Genomic DNA, 15,914 nt, shown 5'->3' with positions numbered 1-15,914 from the left:
AAATTTTACTAAAAATAAAATGCATGCCACATGTGCTCTACACCCAAAAAGTGTAATTAAAATTAAGTCAAGTATATTGTTAGGGTTCAAATATTAAGGAGGGATACAGGAGGTAATCCAAATAACAACACTGATCTGGCCGGGTGGAGTCAAACGATGATTTTAATGAACACACGTGTGGAGAGATGAACACTGTTACACAATCAGCATCGATCTCTCTCTAACAATACACAAAACAGCTATTTTATATCATCAGGGAAATTTATAACGCCCCTTCATGCGTTAAGCAATACAATACATACATACGTCAAATCAAAACCACAATGACTTTTAACAAAGTTTGAAAAAACAACATCGCCTCGTCTCCATCCCAGGTGTCTTCCTGTCGCTGCCGGACGCTCGCTTATCGTCTGGAACATCAGGCACACATTCTGCAACAAACTGTTCTTTTGCAGGAACAATTTTGCAGTCACAAGCAAAATATGATTAACCTCTCACCTATAAATGAGTCTATCTGCTGTGTGTGTGTTGGTGTGTGTATGTGTCAACCTGAAATGCACTCAGTTTCACCTCTCACCTCACCAGCTAAACCTTATTACCTTTCCACCAGACAGAAGGCCAGCACGTACACAACTGAAACTATATGTGTAATATATATTGAATAAATGTTTTAATCAAATAATACTACTTAAAACCTAATAAAAGAATATGAACAAATAAAAGATAATAAAGAATAACCTGATATAAGTGTTTTGTAAGCGTGTATTGCAATTCCTTCCACAGCTCTAGTCAACCTCACACTGGATTGGCCAGACATATCGCTGGCCAAAGCTCTTGACCTTCAATTAATGGACTGAGCCACAACTCTTTTATAGGCACAGAATGCAATATGTATAAAATGAGTATAATTATTCCCATAACAAAAATTCAAAGATTGCCAGTATGTTTGCTCATCTCAATATGGCCTAAAAGCTATAAGCTGTGTTTGTTAGTACAATATGGATACTGCAGGTTAGATAATAACAAAAGGCATTTTATTCCATCCCACAATATTAAAATGGGTTTTAACAGGACCGACTTTGCACTTGTTTTTACTGCACTACAAACTTGGCCAGGTCTCCCTTGAAAAAGAGGTTTTTAATCTCAATTCAATCTTCCTGGTTAAATAAAGGTTAAATAAAAAATACAAAAAACCCCCAACTTTTTAAAGTATATTTAAAAAGAACAAAGAAAACAAAATGAATATTCACGAAAGACACTACTATTCCATTACAAGTAAATGCTGCTCAGTGAGCTGCCTCGGTGGAGGTTTGTGTTCCTTGGTAGAATACTCCCTTAAATCAAACAGTGATGCTCCCTGCTCTGTATCTACAGCTCCAGGGCGATCCTCCTGTCAGTAATGCAAGGCATAAACATCTATCAAAGGCCTTTAGATTATTAAATAATCATATTATCACAACCTATTCACCTCGGGCTTCTGGTGTGCCAGATACTTTGTTTCTCTTTGTCACCCCGGTGACGAGCTCAACTTATCTCACAAGAAAGCAGCTCAGTCTGTCGAACCACAACTGTACGTTTTCCAGAGATCAAATATTACAATCTAATAATATGGAACTGCTCAAGGCATGTAAAACAAACTCTATGCTCCCATGCGGTCGGACAGCTAATAAATCTTCTTTAACATACTATCATGGCTGTGTTCTTGTTTACATCAAAAAGCCTTTATATGTGATTGATGGTGTAGATTTGATTACATTTCCCATTAAACAGTCACTTTAACAGATTTGTCCAAATGCAAGTCCCCTTAATAGTTTATTCTCAAGGACCAACTTCATCACACAGCATACAGCAGATCAGACTCTGCTCAGTTGTCATAAAGAATCAGAATCGAAATACTTTATTAATCCCAGAGGAAGTTATGTGGTCAAAGTTGCCCCAAGACAGTAAGAACAGTAACGAACAAGTTAAAGTACCCCTCTTATCATACTGACTTTGTTATTTCTCTATAGAGGATGTGCAGATATTAAGGGTATACAATTACTGCAGTGTGCACGGTACAGAGAGATGGATTTGTTTCATGCTGCCTTTTAAGTTAAACATATCCCTGCAAATACAGTAATTTGAGTTAGAAAATATACCTCAGGGTATACTTACTAAACTTCTTCTACAGTTAAACCTAAATAACTGATGATCTGCTGCTGAACACAACGTAATATGATATATCAAGAATAAGCGATTGTTTTAATGCTCAGTATAAACTATTTTTTATGTCTATAGCCTGAAACACATTGACAGCACAACACTGCACAAGATCATACTCTCTTTTTCCAGCATAAAGGACAAACAACCTGTTGATACCCTGTTGCCACATATTGTGTGATACCGCTTCGCTGCAGCTTGCACTTGAACTGCTTTTTCTCTCACCGTTTCCTGTTGTCTGCGCCCTCTGCTGTCTACGACCTTTGTACTAGAGCATGGAGAACAATGCCACATGCAGAGACCATCCTACCATGGTGTCAAAGCCCTACTACAGAGTGGACCTGTTCAACAGGAAGATGACAAACGTCCTGCTCACATCTCTCCTGGTCACAACTATAGAGAACAAGACCGTGGCCCACATTGGTACCTCGACCGGACGCCTGCTTCAGGTATAGCATAATTTATCACCTTTAGCATTTGTCTTCATTTACTTGCTCCTCTACTAATGATCAACCCTTCATTTTGTGTTGGCAGCTTGTGCTGACAAGATCCAGCCCTGTCATCTTTGCCAATTACTCCTTGGTAGAAAACCAGAGGGTCTCCTCCATTGCTGCTGTGCATTCTTCAGAATATCTTCTCTTTGTGGTTGGAGACAAGGTACAGCTGCAGTCCCTTTGCACAGTATACCAATCTTATACCAGTCCAAGCTTAGCAGCCTCTGTGGGTAAATCGTGCTCTCACTATTGAAAGACATGGAGATCTGGTCACATTACAGTTACAAAAGAGCTGGGTAATTTTAGCACCTGCCCGGGTGTTCTCTTGCCTTAGGGCCAGCGAATGTCTTTCACTTTTAAAACGGTGTCACCCTTGTGACCATGAGAATCAATTAGTGGGTAATTAGAAAACTGAAGAACTTGAAATGACTGTCAGAGCCTTAAAGCGAATCATTAAATCAAACTGGTCATGTGACCTTAGAAAATGAAGCTCCTCTGAACATGTTTGTAATATTTTAATGACACTAGATAAGAGTCGTTTCAGCACTAGGAGCTGTCCAGCTGACCTCTTAAACAGACTATTGCTGAATGAGACCAAGTATCGGCTTACACGTCTCTCTCCATGAACAGGATCAATTATTAAGGAGCAAAAAAAATGATTCTACAGTAGTTTTATGAAACAAGCAGTGTCCAAAGTGCCAGTGTAAAAACTGAAGATTAAACATTATTTTATGCACACCTATGTCATTTACATTATCGCATACATCTTGTTTAAATCCTGCATTTAAGATTTTTACATGTGTCCTGCTAACACTATGAAATGGATGATCTGCTCAGGTGTTTAAATACAAGAAACAAGTAATAATGCAGACAAACATGTCAGGCAGAATACTTTTCATATTTAATGTGAGAAATCAATATTTGGTTTTGAAAAGAACATTTCTTATGCTGCTTATAGGCTTCATTATATGAAAAATAAAATGAAGAGTTTTTTCCCCCTAACAATAAGTGTGTGAGATGAAAACGGTTATTACTCTGTTTTAGATGATCCAGGTGCCCCAAAGAGGACCAGGCTGTCAACACTTCCTGACTTGTGCCATGTGCCTGACTGCCCCAAAATTCATGGGCTGTGGCTGGTGCTCTGGAGTGTGCTCGTGGGAGAGCGAGTGCCACAATCGCTGGAGAAACGAGTCCTGCCCACCTGGGATCTCCGGAGTGAGATTTAGTCTAATAATCCACAATCTCTGAATCTGAAATCTACAACTTATGACAGCATTCATTTTCAATGGTGAACTATACATTGTCTTTTATTAACACAGTTCTTTCCACGGACTGCTCCCCCTGATGGTCAAACAGAGCTAACGCTGACTGGGTGGGAGTTCCAGTCGCCTTTGAGACCCGTTATCACCTCCAGAACCCACCAGATCCGACTGGGACAGACGTCCTGCACTGTGATCCCAGCCAAAAGCAACAACACACAGTGAGTGTTGTTGCTTTTGCAAGGCTTGTTTTGGTTCCAAGAACAAGGTTTTTGTGTTATAATCATTATCAGCAAATCTATCAGTAGTTTTTTTTTTTATATCTTCGCTGCACTGTGATATGCCCTATTTATATTAATGCTTGCTCATTATTCTATAACGGTCTTTGGAAACAGCAAAGATAAGTCACCGAAGGTAATTTAGTCTCCTGTTGTAGTCAGACAGTTTTAATTCACCATAAAATTAAATTGTTAGTAGTTTTGTTGGACATGTCTAATGCAAGAGTTTTCTTCTGATACTCAGCTTGGTGTGTAAAATTCGCTCTGGGGCCACTGAGCTGTTCAAACCAGTCAACATTACAGTGGAAGTGCATGAGGGCAAAGTGGAGGGACGCTACTCTATTGAAGGGAAGGCAGAAATGCCAGGATTCACGTTTGTGGTAACCTTTGTTAATATCTTGCAATTCTTTTTTCCTTGTCTATGAAGAGGGTTTGCTTTACCACAATATCAAAATAAACTGACTTCTTCAGGTTCCCAACATCACAGAAATCCAGCCCAACTATGGCCCTCGTGTTGGGGGCACACTCATCACAGTGAGTGGGCCTCACTTGGACGCTGGAAAGACCAGGAGAGTCACTCTTAACGATGTGGCCTGCGACATAAAAAGGTACAAATACAAAACCTTACGGGCTTTGTAGCACAATCACTTACTCAGTTTCTCAAGTGTTTGTCTTAGAGCTTGTAAAGTTGTCTTGGTTTTCAGAGGTTAAGAAAATGACAGTGTCGTTACTGGCATGATGTTTTAAGCAAACATGTTCAGGCTTGTTTGGAAAAGAATGTGGAAAAGTACTGGTTAAGCGTTAAAAGACTCACAAGTGAACTATTTTTTGCTCCAGTTCTTGATGATAACACAAATATATTTTAGAGCATGAAGCCTTTCGATTTGCTCCAGTTTGTCTGTTGTGACGTGTCACTCACACATAGCTTTGTCTCTCTGCAGGGTCACAGCGCCTAAAGGCAACGTGTCTTCCATCATTTGTTTGTCCAAAGAAATCTCAGAGGTGAGAGATGTTCCTCTGAGTGTGTTCATTGACAAGTCTCCTGTTCTCACAACAAAGGTGTTTTACTACAAGGAAAACCCAAAGATAACAGACGTCCGGCCTGACTGTAGCTTTGACAGGTAATGCCACAGAGACCTCAGCACAAAAACTGCTGCTGTGTGTACATACTTTGAGGGCATGATCGGAACATTTTGCATTTGCACTTCACTTTTGTGTATTATTCATTTTTCTGAAATGGCAGATTCGTTAAAAAAATGGAATTTAAACGTCTGTCTTTTTGTTGCAGAGGTTCAAAGATTGTCATTGAAGGGGAGAACCTGGATTCTGTTTACCGCACCATCATCCGCTTTAAACCCAATGAGAGCCACCTGAAATCTGTGTCAACGGTACAGTTCCATCATCGATCATTGTAAATATACAGTGCTCAAAAAAATTAACAACAGGTGCACCAATGAGGCAACATTCAAAACGGGAATGGTTTTACAGCTGGAGGCCACTGATATTTTTCCCTTCTCATGTTTTCTTACTGTTTTTTTTTTTTTAAACTCGTTTTCCATTTGGGTAGGCTCAGTGTCACCACTAGTAGAATGAGGTGATCCCTGCACCCTACAGAGGTTGCCCAGGTAGTCCAACTCCTACAGGATGGCACATACGTTTGCTGTACTTCCTACCATAGTCTCAAGAGCATGGAGGAGATTCCAGGACCCAGACAGTTTCTCTAGAAGACTTGGACAGGGCCTTGACCAATCAGCAGGACAGGTGTCTACTCCTTTGTGCAAGGAGGAACAGGATGAGATCTGCCAAAACTACAAAATGACCTCCAGCAGGACACTGGTGTTCAGAAACAGACTGACGAGGCCCGACATCCTCAATGTGCTCGGTGCTCACTGCCTGACACTGCTGAACTGCGGCACCATGAGCACATGAGAACATGTAACCAACATGAAAGGGTCTGGAGAAAGTAATTCAATTCAATTCAATTCAACTTTATTTATATAGCGCCAAATCACAACAAATGTCGCCTCAAGGCGCTTCATAGATACAGAGAAAAGCCCAACAATCATATGACCCCCTATGAGCAAGCACTTTGGCGACAGTGGGAAGGAAAAACTCCCTTTTAACAGGAAGAAACCTCCGGCAGAACCAGGCTCAGGGAGGGGCGGCCATCTGCTGCGACCGGTTGGGGTGAGAGAAGGAAGACAGGATAAAAGACATGCTGTGGAAGAGAGACAGAGATTAATAACAGATACGATTCAATACAGAGAGGTCTGTTAACACATAGTGAGTGAGAAAGGTGACTGGAAAGGAAAAACTCAGTGCATCATGGGAATCCCCCGGCAGCCTACATCTATTGCAGCATAACTAAGGGAGGATTCAGGGTCACCTGGTCCAGCCCTAACTATATGCTTTAGCAAAAAGGAAAGTTTTAAGCCTAATCTTAAAAGTAGAGATAGTGTCTGTCTCCCGAATCCAAACTGGAAGCTGGTTCCACAGAAGAGGGGCCTGAAAACTGAAGGCTCTCCCTCCCATTCTACTTTTAAATACTCTAGGAACAACAAGTAGGCCTGCAGAGCAGGAGCGAAGTGCTCTAATAGGGTGATATGGTACTACAAGGTCATTAAGATAAGATGGGGCCTGATTATTTAAGACCTTGTATGTGAGGAGCAGGATTTTGAATTCAATTCTGGATTTAACAGGAAGCCAATGAAGGGAAGCCAAAACAGGAGAAATATGCTCTCTCTTTCTAGTCCCTGTCAGTACTCTTGCTGCAGCATTTTGGATTAACTGAAGGCTTTTCAGTGAGTTTTTTGGACATCCTGATAATAATGAATTGCAGTAGTCCAGCCTGGAAGTAATAAATGCATGAACTAGTTTTTCAGCGTCACTCTGAGACAGGATATTTCTAATTTTAGAGATGTTGCGCAAATGGAAGAACGCAGTCTTACATATTTGTTTAATATGTGCGTTGAAGGACATATCCTGGTCAAAAATGACTCCAAGGTTCCTCACAGTGTTACTGGAGGCCAAGGTAATGCCATCCAGAGTAAGAATCTGGTTAGATACCATATTTCTAAGCTTTTCAGCGCCAAGTACAATGACCTCAGTTTTATCTGAGTTAAGAAGCAGAAAGTTAGTGGCCATCCAAGTCTTTATGTCTTTAAGACATTCCTGCAGTTTAACTAATTGGTGTGTGTTATCTGGCTTCATGGACAGATAGAGCTGGGTGTCATCTGCATAGCAGTGAAAATGTATGCTATGTCTTCTAATGATGCTGCCTAGGGGAAGCATGTATAATGTAAACAGAATTGGTCCTAGCACTGAACCCTGTGGAACTCCATAATTAACCTCAGTGTGTGAAGAGGACTCTCCATTTACATGCACAAATTGGAGTCTATTAGATAGATATGATACAAACCACTGCAGTGCAATACCTGTAATACCTACAGCATGTTCTAATCGCTCTAATAGGATATTATGGTCAACAGTATCGAATGCTGCACTAAAGTCAAGAAGGACAAGCACAGAGATGAGTCCACTGTCAGAGGCCATAAGAAGATCATTTGTAACCTTCACTAAAGCTGTTTCTGTGCTGTGATGAACTCTGAAACCTGACTGAAACTCTTCAAATAAACCATTCCTCTGCAGATGATCTGTTAGCTGTTTGACAACTACTCTTTCAAGGATTTTTGATATGAAAGGAAGGTTGGAGATTGGCCTATAATTAGCTAAGACTGCTGGGTCTAGAGATGGCTTTTTGAGTAAAGGTTTAACTGCAGCCACCTTGAAGGCCTGTGGTACATAGCCGATTATTAGAGATAGGTTGATCATATATAAGATCGAAGAATTAATCAATGGCAGGACTTCTTTGAGCAGTTTTGTAGGAATGGGGTCTAAAAGACACGTTGATGGTTTGGAGGAAGTAATTATTGAAGTTAACTCAGAAAGATTAATTGGAGAAAAAGAGTCTAACTTAACATCAATGGTACTAAGAGTAGCTGTAGATAATATTACATCTGTGGGATGATTATTGGTAATTTTTTCTCTAATGATAAAAATTTTATTTGTGAAGAAGTTCATGAAGTCATCACTAGTTAACGTTAAAGGGATGGTTGACTCAAAAGAGCTCTGACTTTTTGTCAGCCTGGCTACAGTGCTGAAGAGAAACCTGGGGTTGTTCTTATTTTCTTCAATCAGTGATGAGTAGTAAGCTGTTCTGGCTTTGCGGAGGGCTTTCTTATAAAGCAACAAACTATTTCTCCAGGCTAAATGATGATCCTCTAAATTTGTGACACGCCATTTCCTCTCCAGATTACGAGTCATCTGCTTTAGGGTACGTGTTTGAGAATTATACCATGGGGTCAGGTACTTCTGATTAGAGACCTTAGTTTTCACTGGAGCTACAGTATCCAGAGTCGTATGTAGTGAGGAGGTGAAATTATTAACAAGATAATCGACCTCTGTTGGGGTAGCGTTCAGATAGCTGCTCTGCTCTGTGTTGGTACAGGGCATTGACGATGATAACAGTGGGTGGATTATATTCTTAAACTTAGTTACAGCGCTTTCAGAAAGACATCTACTTTGATCAAGTCTACTCTCCACTGCTGCGTAATCAATTATTGTAAATGTAAATGTTATCAAGAAATGATCAGACAGGAGAGGGTTTTCAGGAAACACTGTTAAATGTTCAGTTTCTATGCCATATGTTAAAACAAGATCTAGAGTGTGATTAAAGTGGTGGGTGGGTTCTGTTACATTTTGAGAGAAACCAATTGAGTCTAACAACAGATTAAATGCCATGTTGAGGCTGTCATTTTTAGCATCAACATGGATGTTAAAATCACCCACAATAATTATTTTATCTGAGCTCAGAACTAAATTAGATATAAAGTCTGAGAAATCAGACAGAAACTCTGTGTAAGGCCCAGGTGGACGATAGATGATAACAAGTAAGACTGGTTTCTGAGTTTCACAGCTGGGGTGGACAATGCTAAGCATCAGGCTTTCAAATGAATTAACAGTCTGTCTTGGTCTTTCATTAATTAATAGACTGGTGTGAAAAATTGCTGCCACACCGCCCCCTCGACCTGTAACCTGTAAGGTAATCCTGCCTGTAACATACAGTGGGGCAAAAAAGTATTTAGTCAGCCACCGATTGTGCAAGTTCCCCCACTTAAAATGATGACAGAGGTCAGTAATTTGCACCAGAGGTACACTTCAACTGTGAGAGACAGAATGTGAAAAAAAAAATCCATGAATTCACATGGTAGGATTTGTAAAGAATTTATTCGTAAATCAGGGTGGAAAATAAGTATTTGGTCAATAACAAAAATACAACTCAATACTTTGTAACATAACCTTTGTTGGCAATAACAGAGGTCAAACGTTTACTATAGGTCTTTACCAGGTTTGCACACACAGTAGCTGGTATTTTGGCCCATTCCTCCATGCAGATCTTCTCAAGAGCAGTGATGTTTTGGGGCTGTCGCCGAGCAACACGGACTTTCAACTCCCGCCACAGATTTTCTATGGGGTTGAGGTCTGGAGACTGGCTAGGCCACTCCAGGACTTTCAAATGCTTCTTACGGAGCCACTCCTTTGTTCCCCGGGCGGTGTATTTTGGATCATTGTCATGTTGGAAGACCCAGCCTCGTTTCATCTTCAAAGTTCTCACTGATGGAAGGAGGTTTTGGCTCAAAATCTCACGATACTTGGCCCCATTCATTCTGTCCTTAACACGGATCAGTCGTCCTGTCCCCTTGGCAGAAAAACAGCCCCATAGCATGATGTTTCCACCCCCATGCTTCACAGTAGGTACAGTGGGGCAAAAAAGTATTTAGTCAGCCACCGATTGTGCAAGTTCCCCCACTTAAAATGATGACAGAGGTCAGTAATTTGCACCAGAGGTACACTTCAACTGTGAGAGACAGACTGTGAAAAAAAAATCCATGAATTCACATGGTAGGATTTGTAAAGAATTTATTCGTAAATCAGGGTGGAAAATAAGTATTTGGTCACCTCAAACAAGGAAAATCCCTGGCTCTCACAGACCTGTAACGTCTTCTGTAAGAAGCTTTTCTGTCCCCCACTCGTTACCTGTATGAATGGCACCTGTTTGACCTCATCATCTGTATAAAAGACACCTGTCCACAGCCTCAACCAGTCAGACTCCAAACTCCGCCATGGCCAAGACCAAAGAGCTTTCGAAGGACACCAGGAAAAGAATTGTAGACCTGCACCAGACTGGGAAGAGTGAATCTACAATAGGCAAGCAGCTTGGTATGAAAAAATCAACTGTGGGAGCAATCATCAGAAAATGGAAGACAAACAAGACCACTGATAATCTCCCTCGATCTGGGGCTCCACGCAAGATCTCATCCCGTGGGGTCAAAATGATCATGAGAACGGTGAGCAAAGATCCCAGAACCACACGGGGGGACCTGGTGAATGACCTGCAGAGAGCTGGGACCAAAGTAACAAAGGTCACCATCAGTAACACACTACAACGGCAGGGAATCAAATCCCGCAGTGCCAGACGTGTTCCGCTGCTGAAGCCAGTGCATGTCCAGGCCCGTCTGAAGTTTGCCAGAGAGCACATGGATGATACAGCAGAGGATTGGGAGAATGTCATGTGGTCAGATGAAACCAAAGTAGAACTTTTTGGTATAAACTCAACTCGTCGTGTTTGGAGGAAGAAGAATACTGAGTTGCATCCCAAGAACACCATACCTACTGTGAAGCATGGGGGTGGAAACATCATGCTATGGGGCTGTTTTTCTGCCAAGGGGACAGGACGACTGATCCGTGTTAAGGACAGAATGAATGGGGCCAAGTATCGTGAGATTTTGAGCCAAAACCTCCTTCCATCAGTGAGAACTTTGAAGATGAAACGAGGCTGGGTCTTCCAACATGACAATGATCCAAAACACACCGCCCGGGCAACAAAGGAGTGGTTCCATAAGAAGCATTTGAAAGTCCTGGAGTGGCCTAGCCAGTCTCCAGACCTCAACCCCATAGAAAATCTGTGGCGGGAGTTGAAAGTCCGTGTTGCTCGGCGACAGCCCCAAAACATCACTGCTCTTGAGAAGATCTGCATGGAGGAATGGGCCAAAATACCAGCTACTGTGTGTGCAAACCTAGTAAAGACCTATAGTAAACGTTTGACCTCTGTTATTGCCAACAAAGGTTATGTTACAAAGTATTGAGTTGTATTTTTGTTATTGACCAAATACTTATTTTCCACCCTGATTTACGAATAAATTCTTTACAAATCCTACCATGTGAATTCATGGATTTTTTTTTCACATTCTGTCTCTCACAGTTGAAGTGTACCTCTGGTGCAAATTACTGACCTCTGTCATCATTTTAAGTGGGGGAACTTGCACAATCGGTGGCTGACTAAATACTTTTTTGCCCCACTGTATGGTGTTCTTGGGATGCAACTCAGGATTCTTCTTCCTCCAAACACGACGAGTTGAGTTTATACCAAAAAGTTCTACTTTGGTTTCATCTGACCACATGACATTCTCCCAATCCTCTGCTGTATCATCCATGTGCTCTCTGGCAAACTTCAGACGGGCCTGGACATGCACTGGCTTCAGCAGCGGAACACGTCTGGCACTGCGGGATTTGATTCCCTGCCGTTGTAGTGTGTTACTGATGGTGACCTTTGTTACTTTGGTCCCAGCTCTCTGCAGGTCATTCACCAGGTCCCCCCGTGTGGTTCTGGGATCTTTGCTCACCGTTCTCATGATCATTTTGACCCCACGGGATGAGATCTTGCGTGGAGCCCCAGATCGAGGGAGATTATCAGTGGTCTTGTATGTCTTCCATTTTCTGATGATTGCTCCCACAGTTGATTTTTTCACACCAAGCTGCTTGCCTATTGTAGATTCACTCTTCCCAGTCTGGTGCAGGTCTACAATTCTTTTCCTGGTGTCCTTCGAAAGCTCTTTGGTCTTAGCCATGGCAGAGTTTGGAGTCTGACTGGTTGAGGCTGTGGACAGGTGTCTTTTATACAGATGATGAGGTCAAACAGGTGCCATTCATACAGGTAACGAGTGGGGGACAGAAAAGCTTCTTACAGAAGATGTTACAGGTCTGTGAGAGCCAGGGATTTTCCTTGTTTGAGGTGACCAAATACTTATTTTCCACCCTGATTTACGAATAAATTCTTTACAAATCCTACCATGTGAATTCATGGATTTTTTTTTCACAGTCTGTCTCTCACAGTTGAAGTGTACCTCTGGTGCAAATTACTGACCTCTGTCATCATTTTAAGTGGGGGAACTTTCACAATCGGTGGCTGACTAAATACTTTTTTGCCCCACTGTAGTTTAGCATGGCTGGTTTAGCAGTCAGTCAGTGAAGGTTTCCAGGTCACGCAGTTCCTAAGGATGAAGGAACTGACACCAACTGGTCCCCATAGGACACTTCTGGGAAATTATATTTCAAGTCCATCCAGAGCCACCAGGTTGCACTTCAGGCTGTACAGGCTTTGTCTAGATCTGGAAAGAGATACCTCCCGGATACCGAGTATTCCACAACATTGTCAGGCATGCGTAAAAGCATGTGCGGGCCACGCAAACAACTGAGGAACATTTTGAGTTGCTGCAATGACATTTCTTTTGCAAAAAGGACTATTCTGCTGCATCTTTTTTTCAGGGTGTCTTTGAATTCAACTCTCTGTATTTTAACTCTGATAATTTTTATGCCCACAAAATGCTGCGACATCCTTTCATTCCTAACACATTACCCAGTCCATGTCATTATAAATATCCAACATGATTTTTCTCCTTTTGAGATCCGATATGTTTTTAGTATTTTTTTGAGCAGTGTATTAAATTATAGAGTTTCTCTATTGCTTCTCTGGGTGATGTGCTTATATTTTACTGTATAGAACAAGCATTAAAATTTTATTACACTGTTTTGTTTCAGGAGTGCCTCGGCAAGTCTTTACCCACACGGATGGAATGCTTGACCCCTGTTTTCCACAGGGATGAAACTGTGGAAGGATCGCTATCTTTTGATATGGATGGAGCATCAAGCCTGTGGAGCAAAGAGTTCTCCTATCACCCCTACGGCGAGCCCATACCTTTTGAAACAGAAGGACATGTTCTAAATTTGTACCCTGGGTTTGATGAGGTGTCACTACATGTAAGCTGTTGTGTTACTTCATTCTTACTTAAATCAATTCAAATGTGTGGAATTTATTGGAAATTTTAAATATCACACGTTTTGATCCTGTTCTTAGCACCAAAAGCTGAACCTGGTGAGCTCCTGCATGACCATCATTATGACGGTGGCAGGTGTTGATTGTGGTGCTAAAGTCCTGGATAATGAGATAACCTGCAGGATCCCCAAAAACATGACCATTCCTAGTGAGGGACTACCAGTGAAGGTCAGTCAGATGGTTATAAATCGATTAACTTGATTCAATATGGAACTTGGGGTCCTAGGTTTTACTGTTTGTGCCACTGATTAGTAACCATTACTGTACATCACTAAGTTGTCTGTCCTGTCTCGTGTACCTACAAGATAGGATAGACAAGTAACTGTTGGATAAATTCAATATTTTTTATATGAACACAGATCCCATCTCCACCATACTGATTCTGGCATTCTAACTATGGTTTCTGACCCCATATCTATATAAAAGTCCAGTTTCTGTGCTTTTTTTTTTACATTTAAATGAAAGAAATTACAAAAATTAACAACATGGAATAATGAGTTGTGATATTTCATGATTCCCTGAACATGCTAAATTTGCTAGTTCAGAATAAGCTAACCCTATTTTTAGCTTACTAATTATTAAGTGACTGTCAAGACACCAAAATAAGCTAGTTTTAGCTTATTAACATTTAACTTAAGTTTAATATTAAAATAATATGTTGACTGTAATATATTACTTATCTTTCTGTAAGTAGGCAATGGATTGGAATGTCAGCATTTTAAATTTGCACTAATGTGTCGTATACAGTGTTGGGGTCAATACTAAACAAAAACTCATGCATCACACATTACTCGCTTCTTTTCTTAAAACTAATGCAGTACGTGATTTAATTAATTTAAGTAATTTCTTACACTACTCTTACTTTCATGTAACATGACCTAAAATGCATTGCCACATAAATACCGGTTAATAGTGTTAACCTGCATTCCACACGCTGACACAAATCAGTACTTTAATGACGACATACACGATGGCTTTCTTTTTTAAGTGTGAAAAAAGCCCACTACACAAAGCAAGGCAAGTTAAAAGTGATCATCGGAGTGATTCTCCTGCAGAAACACGTGCAGGTATAAAAGAGAAGTTACAATGCTACATGTCTGAATGCTCATCACAGCTACTGTTACCTGCAGAAGGCTTTGGCTGCTGGGTTGTGTGCACTCAATATTGATGTCACTTAGGGGTCTTTGATACCTTTGTGTTAGCGTGCTGTGAGTGCAGATGCTTGTACTGAGCTGATGTAGCGTTAGCAGTATTTGTGTCAGCAGCTGTTTCTGTCTCGGATGCACTTTGACTCTTAAAAATAAAAGTAGCGTCCATATCTCCAAGTAGCGTCCTCCTCCTTGCTGTCCACCAGGCGTGCAGATACTCTTTCATGTATAAACAGAATACTATAGAAAAATTATGGATCTATTAGAGATGCATGCTGTTTGTTTAAAGTGTTGAGCCATCCACCATAAAATCAACACTTAACGTACAAATTAATATTATTATTAATTTTTTTTTTTTTTTTTTTTTACAGCTGAGCTCATACAAAATTAGATCTTTACTAACTAACATTGATTAGAGCATATGTGGCAAAAACGTTTACATAAATGAATGGTTTACTCCAGATCTACAGAAATACTAAACTTGTGATTTATGGACTTTATTTTCTTAGATCTCCATCAACGGACAGGTTCACAACGTTGGCACAGTGGTGAGGGTCAGCAACCATTACATGGTGGGGATCGTTTTGGGGATCCTGGCAGCTCTGGTTGCCGGGGCGGTGCTGGCCTTTGTTGTCATGAAACACTTAAGGAAGAAGAAGAAAGGTTAGCGCCGCTTTCATGTGTGGACCTTGACGAGTCATGTTTATACAACTGCTAGCGGGTGTCAGTGTGATGAATTACTAAAGTCTTTCAAGCAGAACATCTCAGGTTTTGTATAGGATGTAAATGTGTTCCGCTGTTAGGGTTGATGATTGAACACGATTGTGAAATGTTTTTCAGCCTCCATGGTAGAGTCACGTTTAACCCACAGCGCCAACCGCTGTGGTACAAATAATGTGGAGATGTCACCTGTTGGAGACTACAGAAGAGGTGGCTATCTAAGCACATCTATAATATTCTTTACTCTAATTATTGCTGATTTTCCTTTGACAAAGACACCTTCATAAACTTAATAACTTCTTGCCTCTCTTTTTCTTTCTCTGTGAACTTTTACTAGTAGTATCGCTAAGTCCTCCCACCCCCTTGGTGGGGCCGGTAGCATTCCCCAGCCTGACCTATGCTGGAGGTCGCATAGATCCGACCCTCACTCCCCTCCTTCCTACAGAAAAGATCCCTATCACCAGTTTTAGGCCAGAGCTGCTGGAAGAGGTGAAAGATGTTCTTATTCCTGCCGAGATGCTTGTTGTCCAGAAACATCGGATTATCGGAAAAGGTAAGGACTTGTGCACGTGAAAAAACTTGCT

General features: G+C 41.1%; 1 protein-coding gene across 2 annotated transcripts in view; it reads left to right on the top strand.

Moving 5' to 3' along the window:
* mst1rb (macrophage stimulating 1 receptor b) overlaps nt 1–15,914 on the top strand; it is a 29,719-nt gene that overhangs the window by 9,014 nt on the left and 4,791 nt on the right. The window contains exons 3-15 of one of the 2 annotated variants that reach the window (XM_087840549.1): nt 2,472–2,648; nt 2,734–2,856; nt 3,738–3,908; nt 4,013–4,173; nt 4,475–4,610; nt 4,702–4,838; nt 5,172–5,351; nt 5,519–5,618; nt 13,168–13,386; nt 13,484–13,630; nt 15,120–15,273; nt 15,451–15,540; nt 15,668–15,883. In XM_087840549.1, coding sequence (XP_087696675.1) covers nt 2,472–2,648; nt 2,734–2,856; nt 3,738–3,908; nt 4,013–4,173; nt 4,475–4,610; nt 4,702–4,838; nt 5,172–5,351; nt 5,519–5,618; nt 13,168–13,386; nt 13,484–13,630; nt 15,120–15,273; nt 15,451–15,540; nt 15,668–15,883 — 2,011 coding nt within the window. The remainder of the gene's footprint in view (nt 1–2,471; nt 2,649–2,733; nt 2,857–3,737; nt 3,909–4,012; nt 4,174–4,474; nt 4,611–4,701; nt 4,839–5,171; nt 5,352–5,518; nt 5,619–13,167; nt 13,387–13,483; nt 13,631–15,119; nt 15,274–15,450; nt 15,541–15,667; nt 15,884–15,914) is intronic. The other variant, XM_087840550.1, reaches the window with a different exon arrangement.

The sequence above is a fragment of the Neolamprologus brichardi genome, chromosome 5 (assembly GCF_056152115.1).
Source record: "Neolamprologus brichardi isolate AB-2024 chromosome 5, ASM5615211v1, whole genome shotgun sequence".
NCBI lineage: Eukaryota > Metazoa > Chordata > Actinopteri > Cichliformes > Cichlidae > Neolamprologus > Neolamprologus brichardi.
Note: the sequence above shows the minus strand (reverse complement) of the source record. Positions and strands in the feature narration are given on the sequence as shown.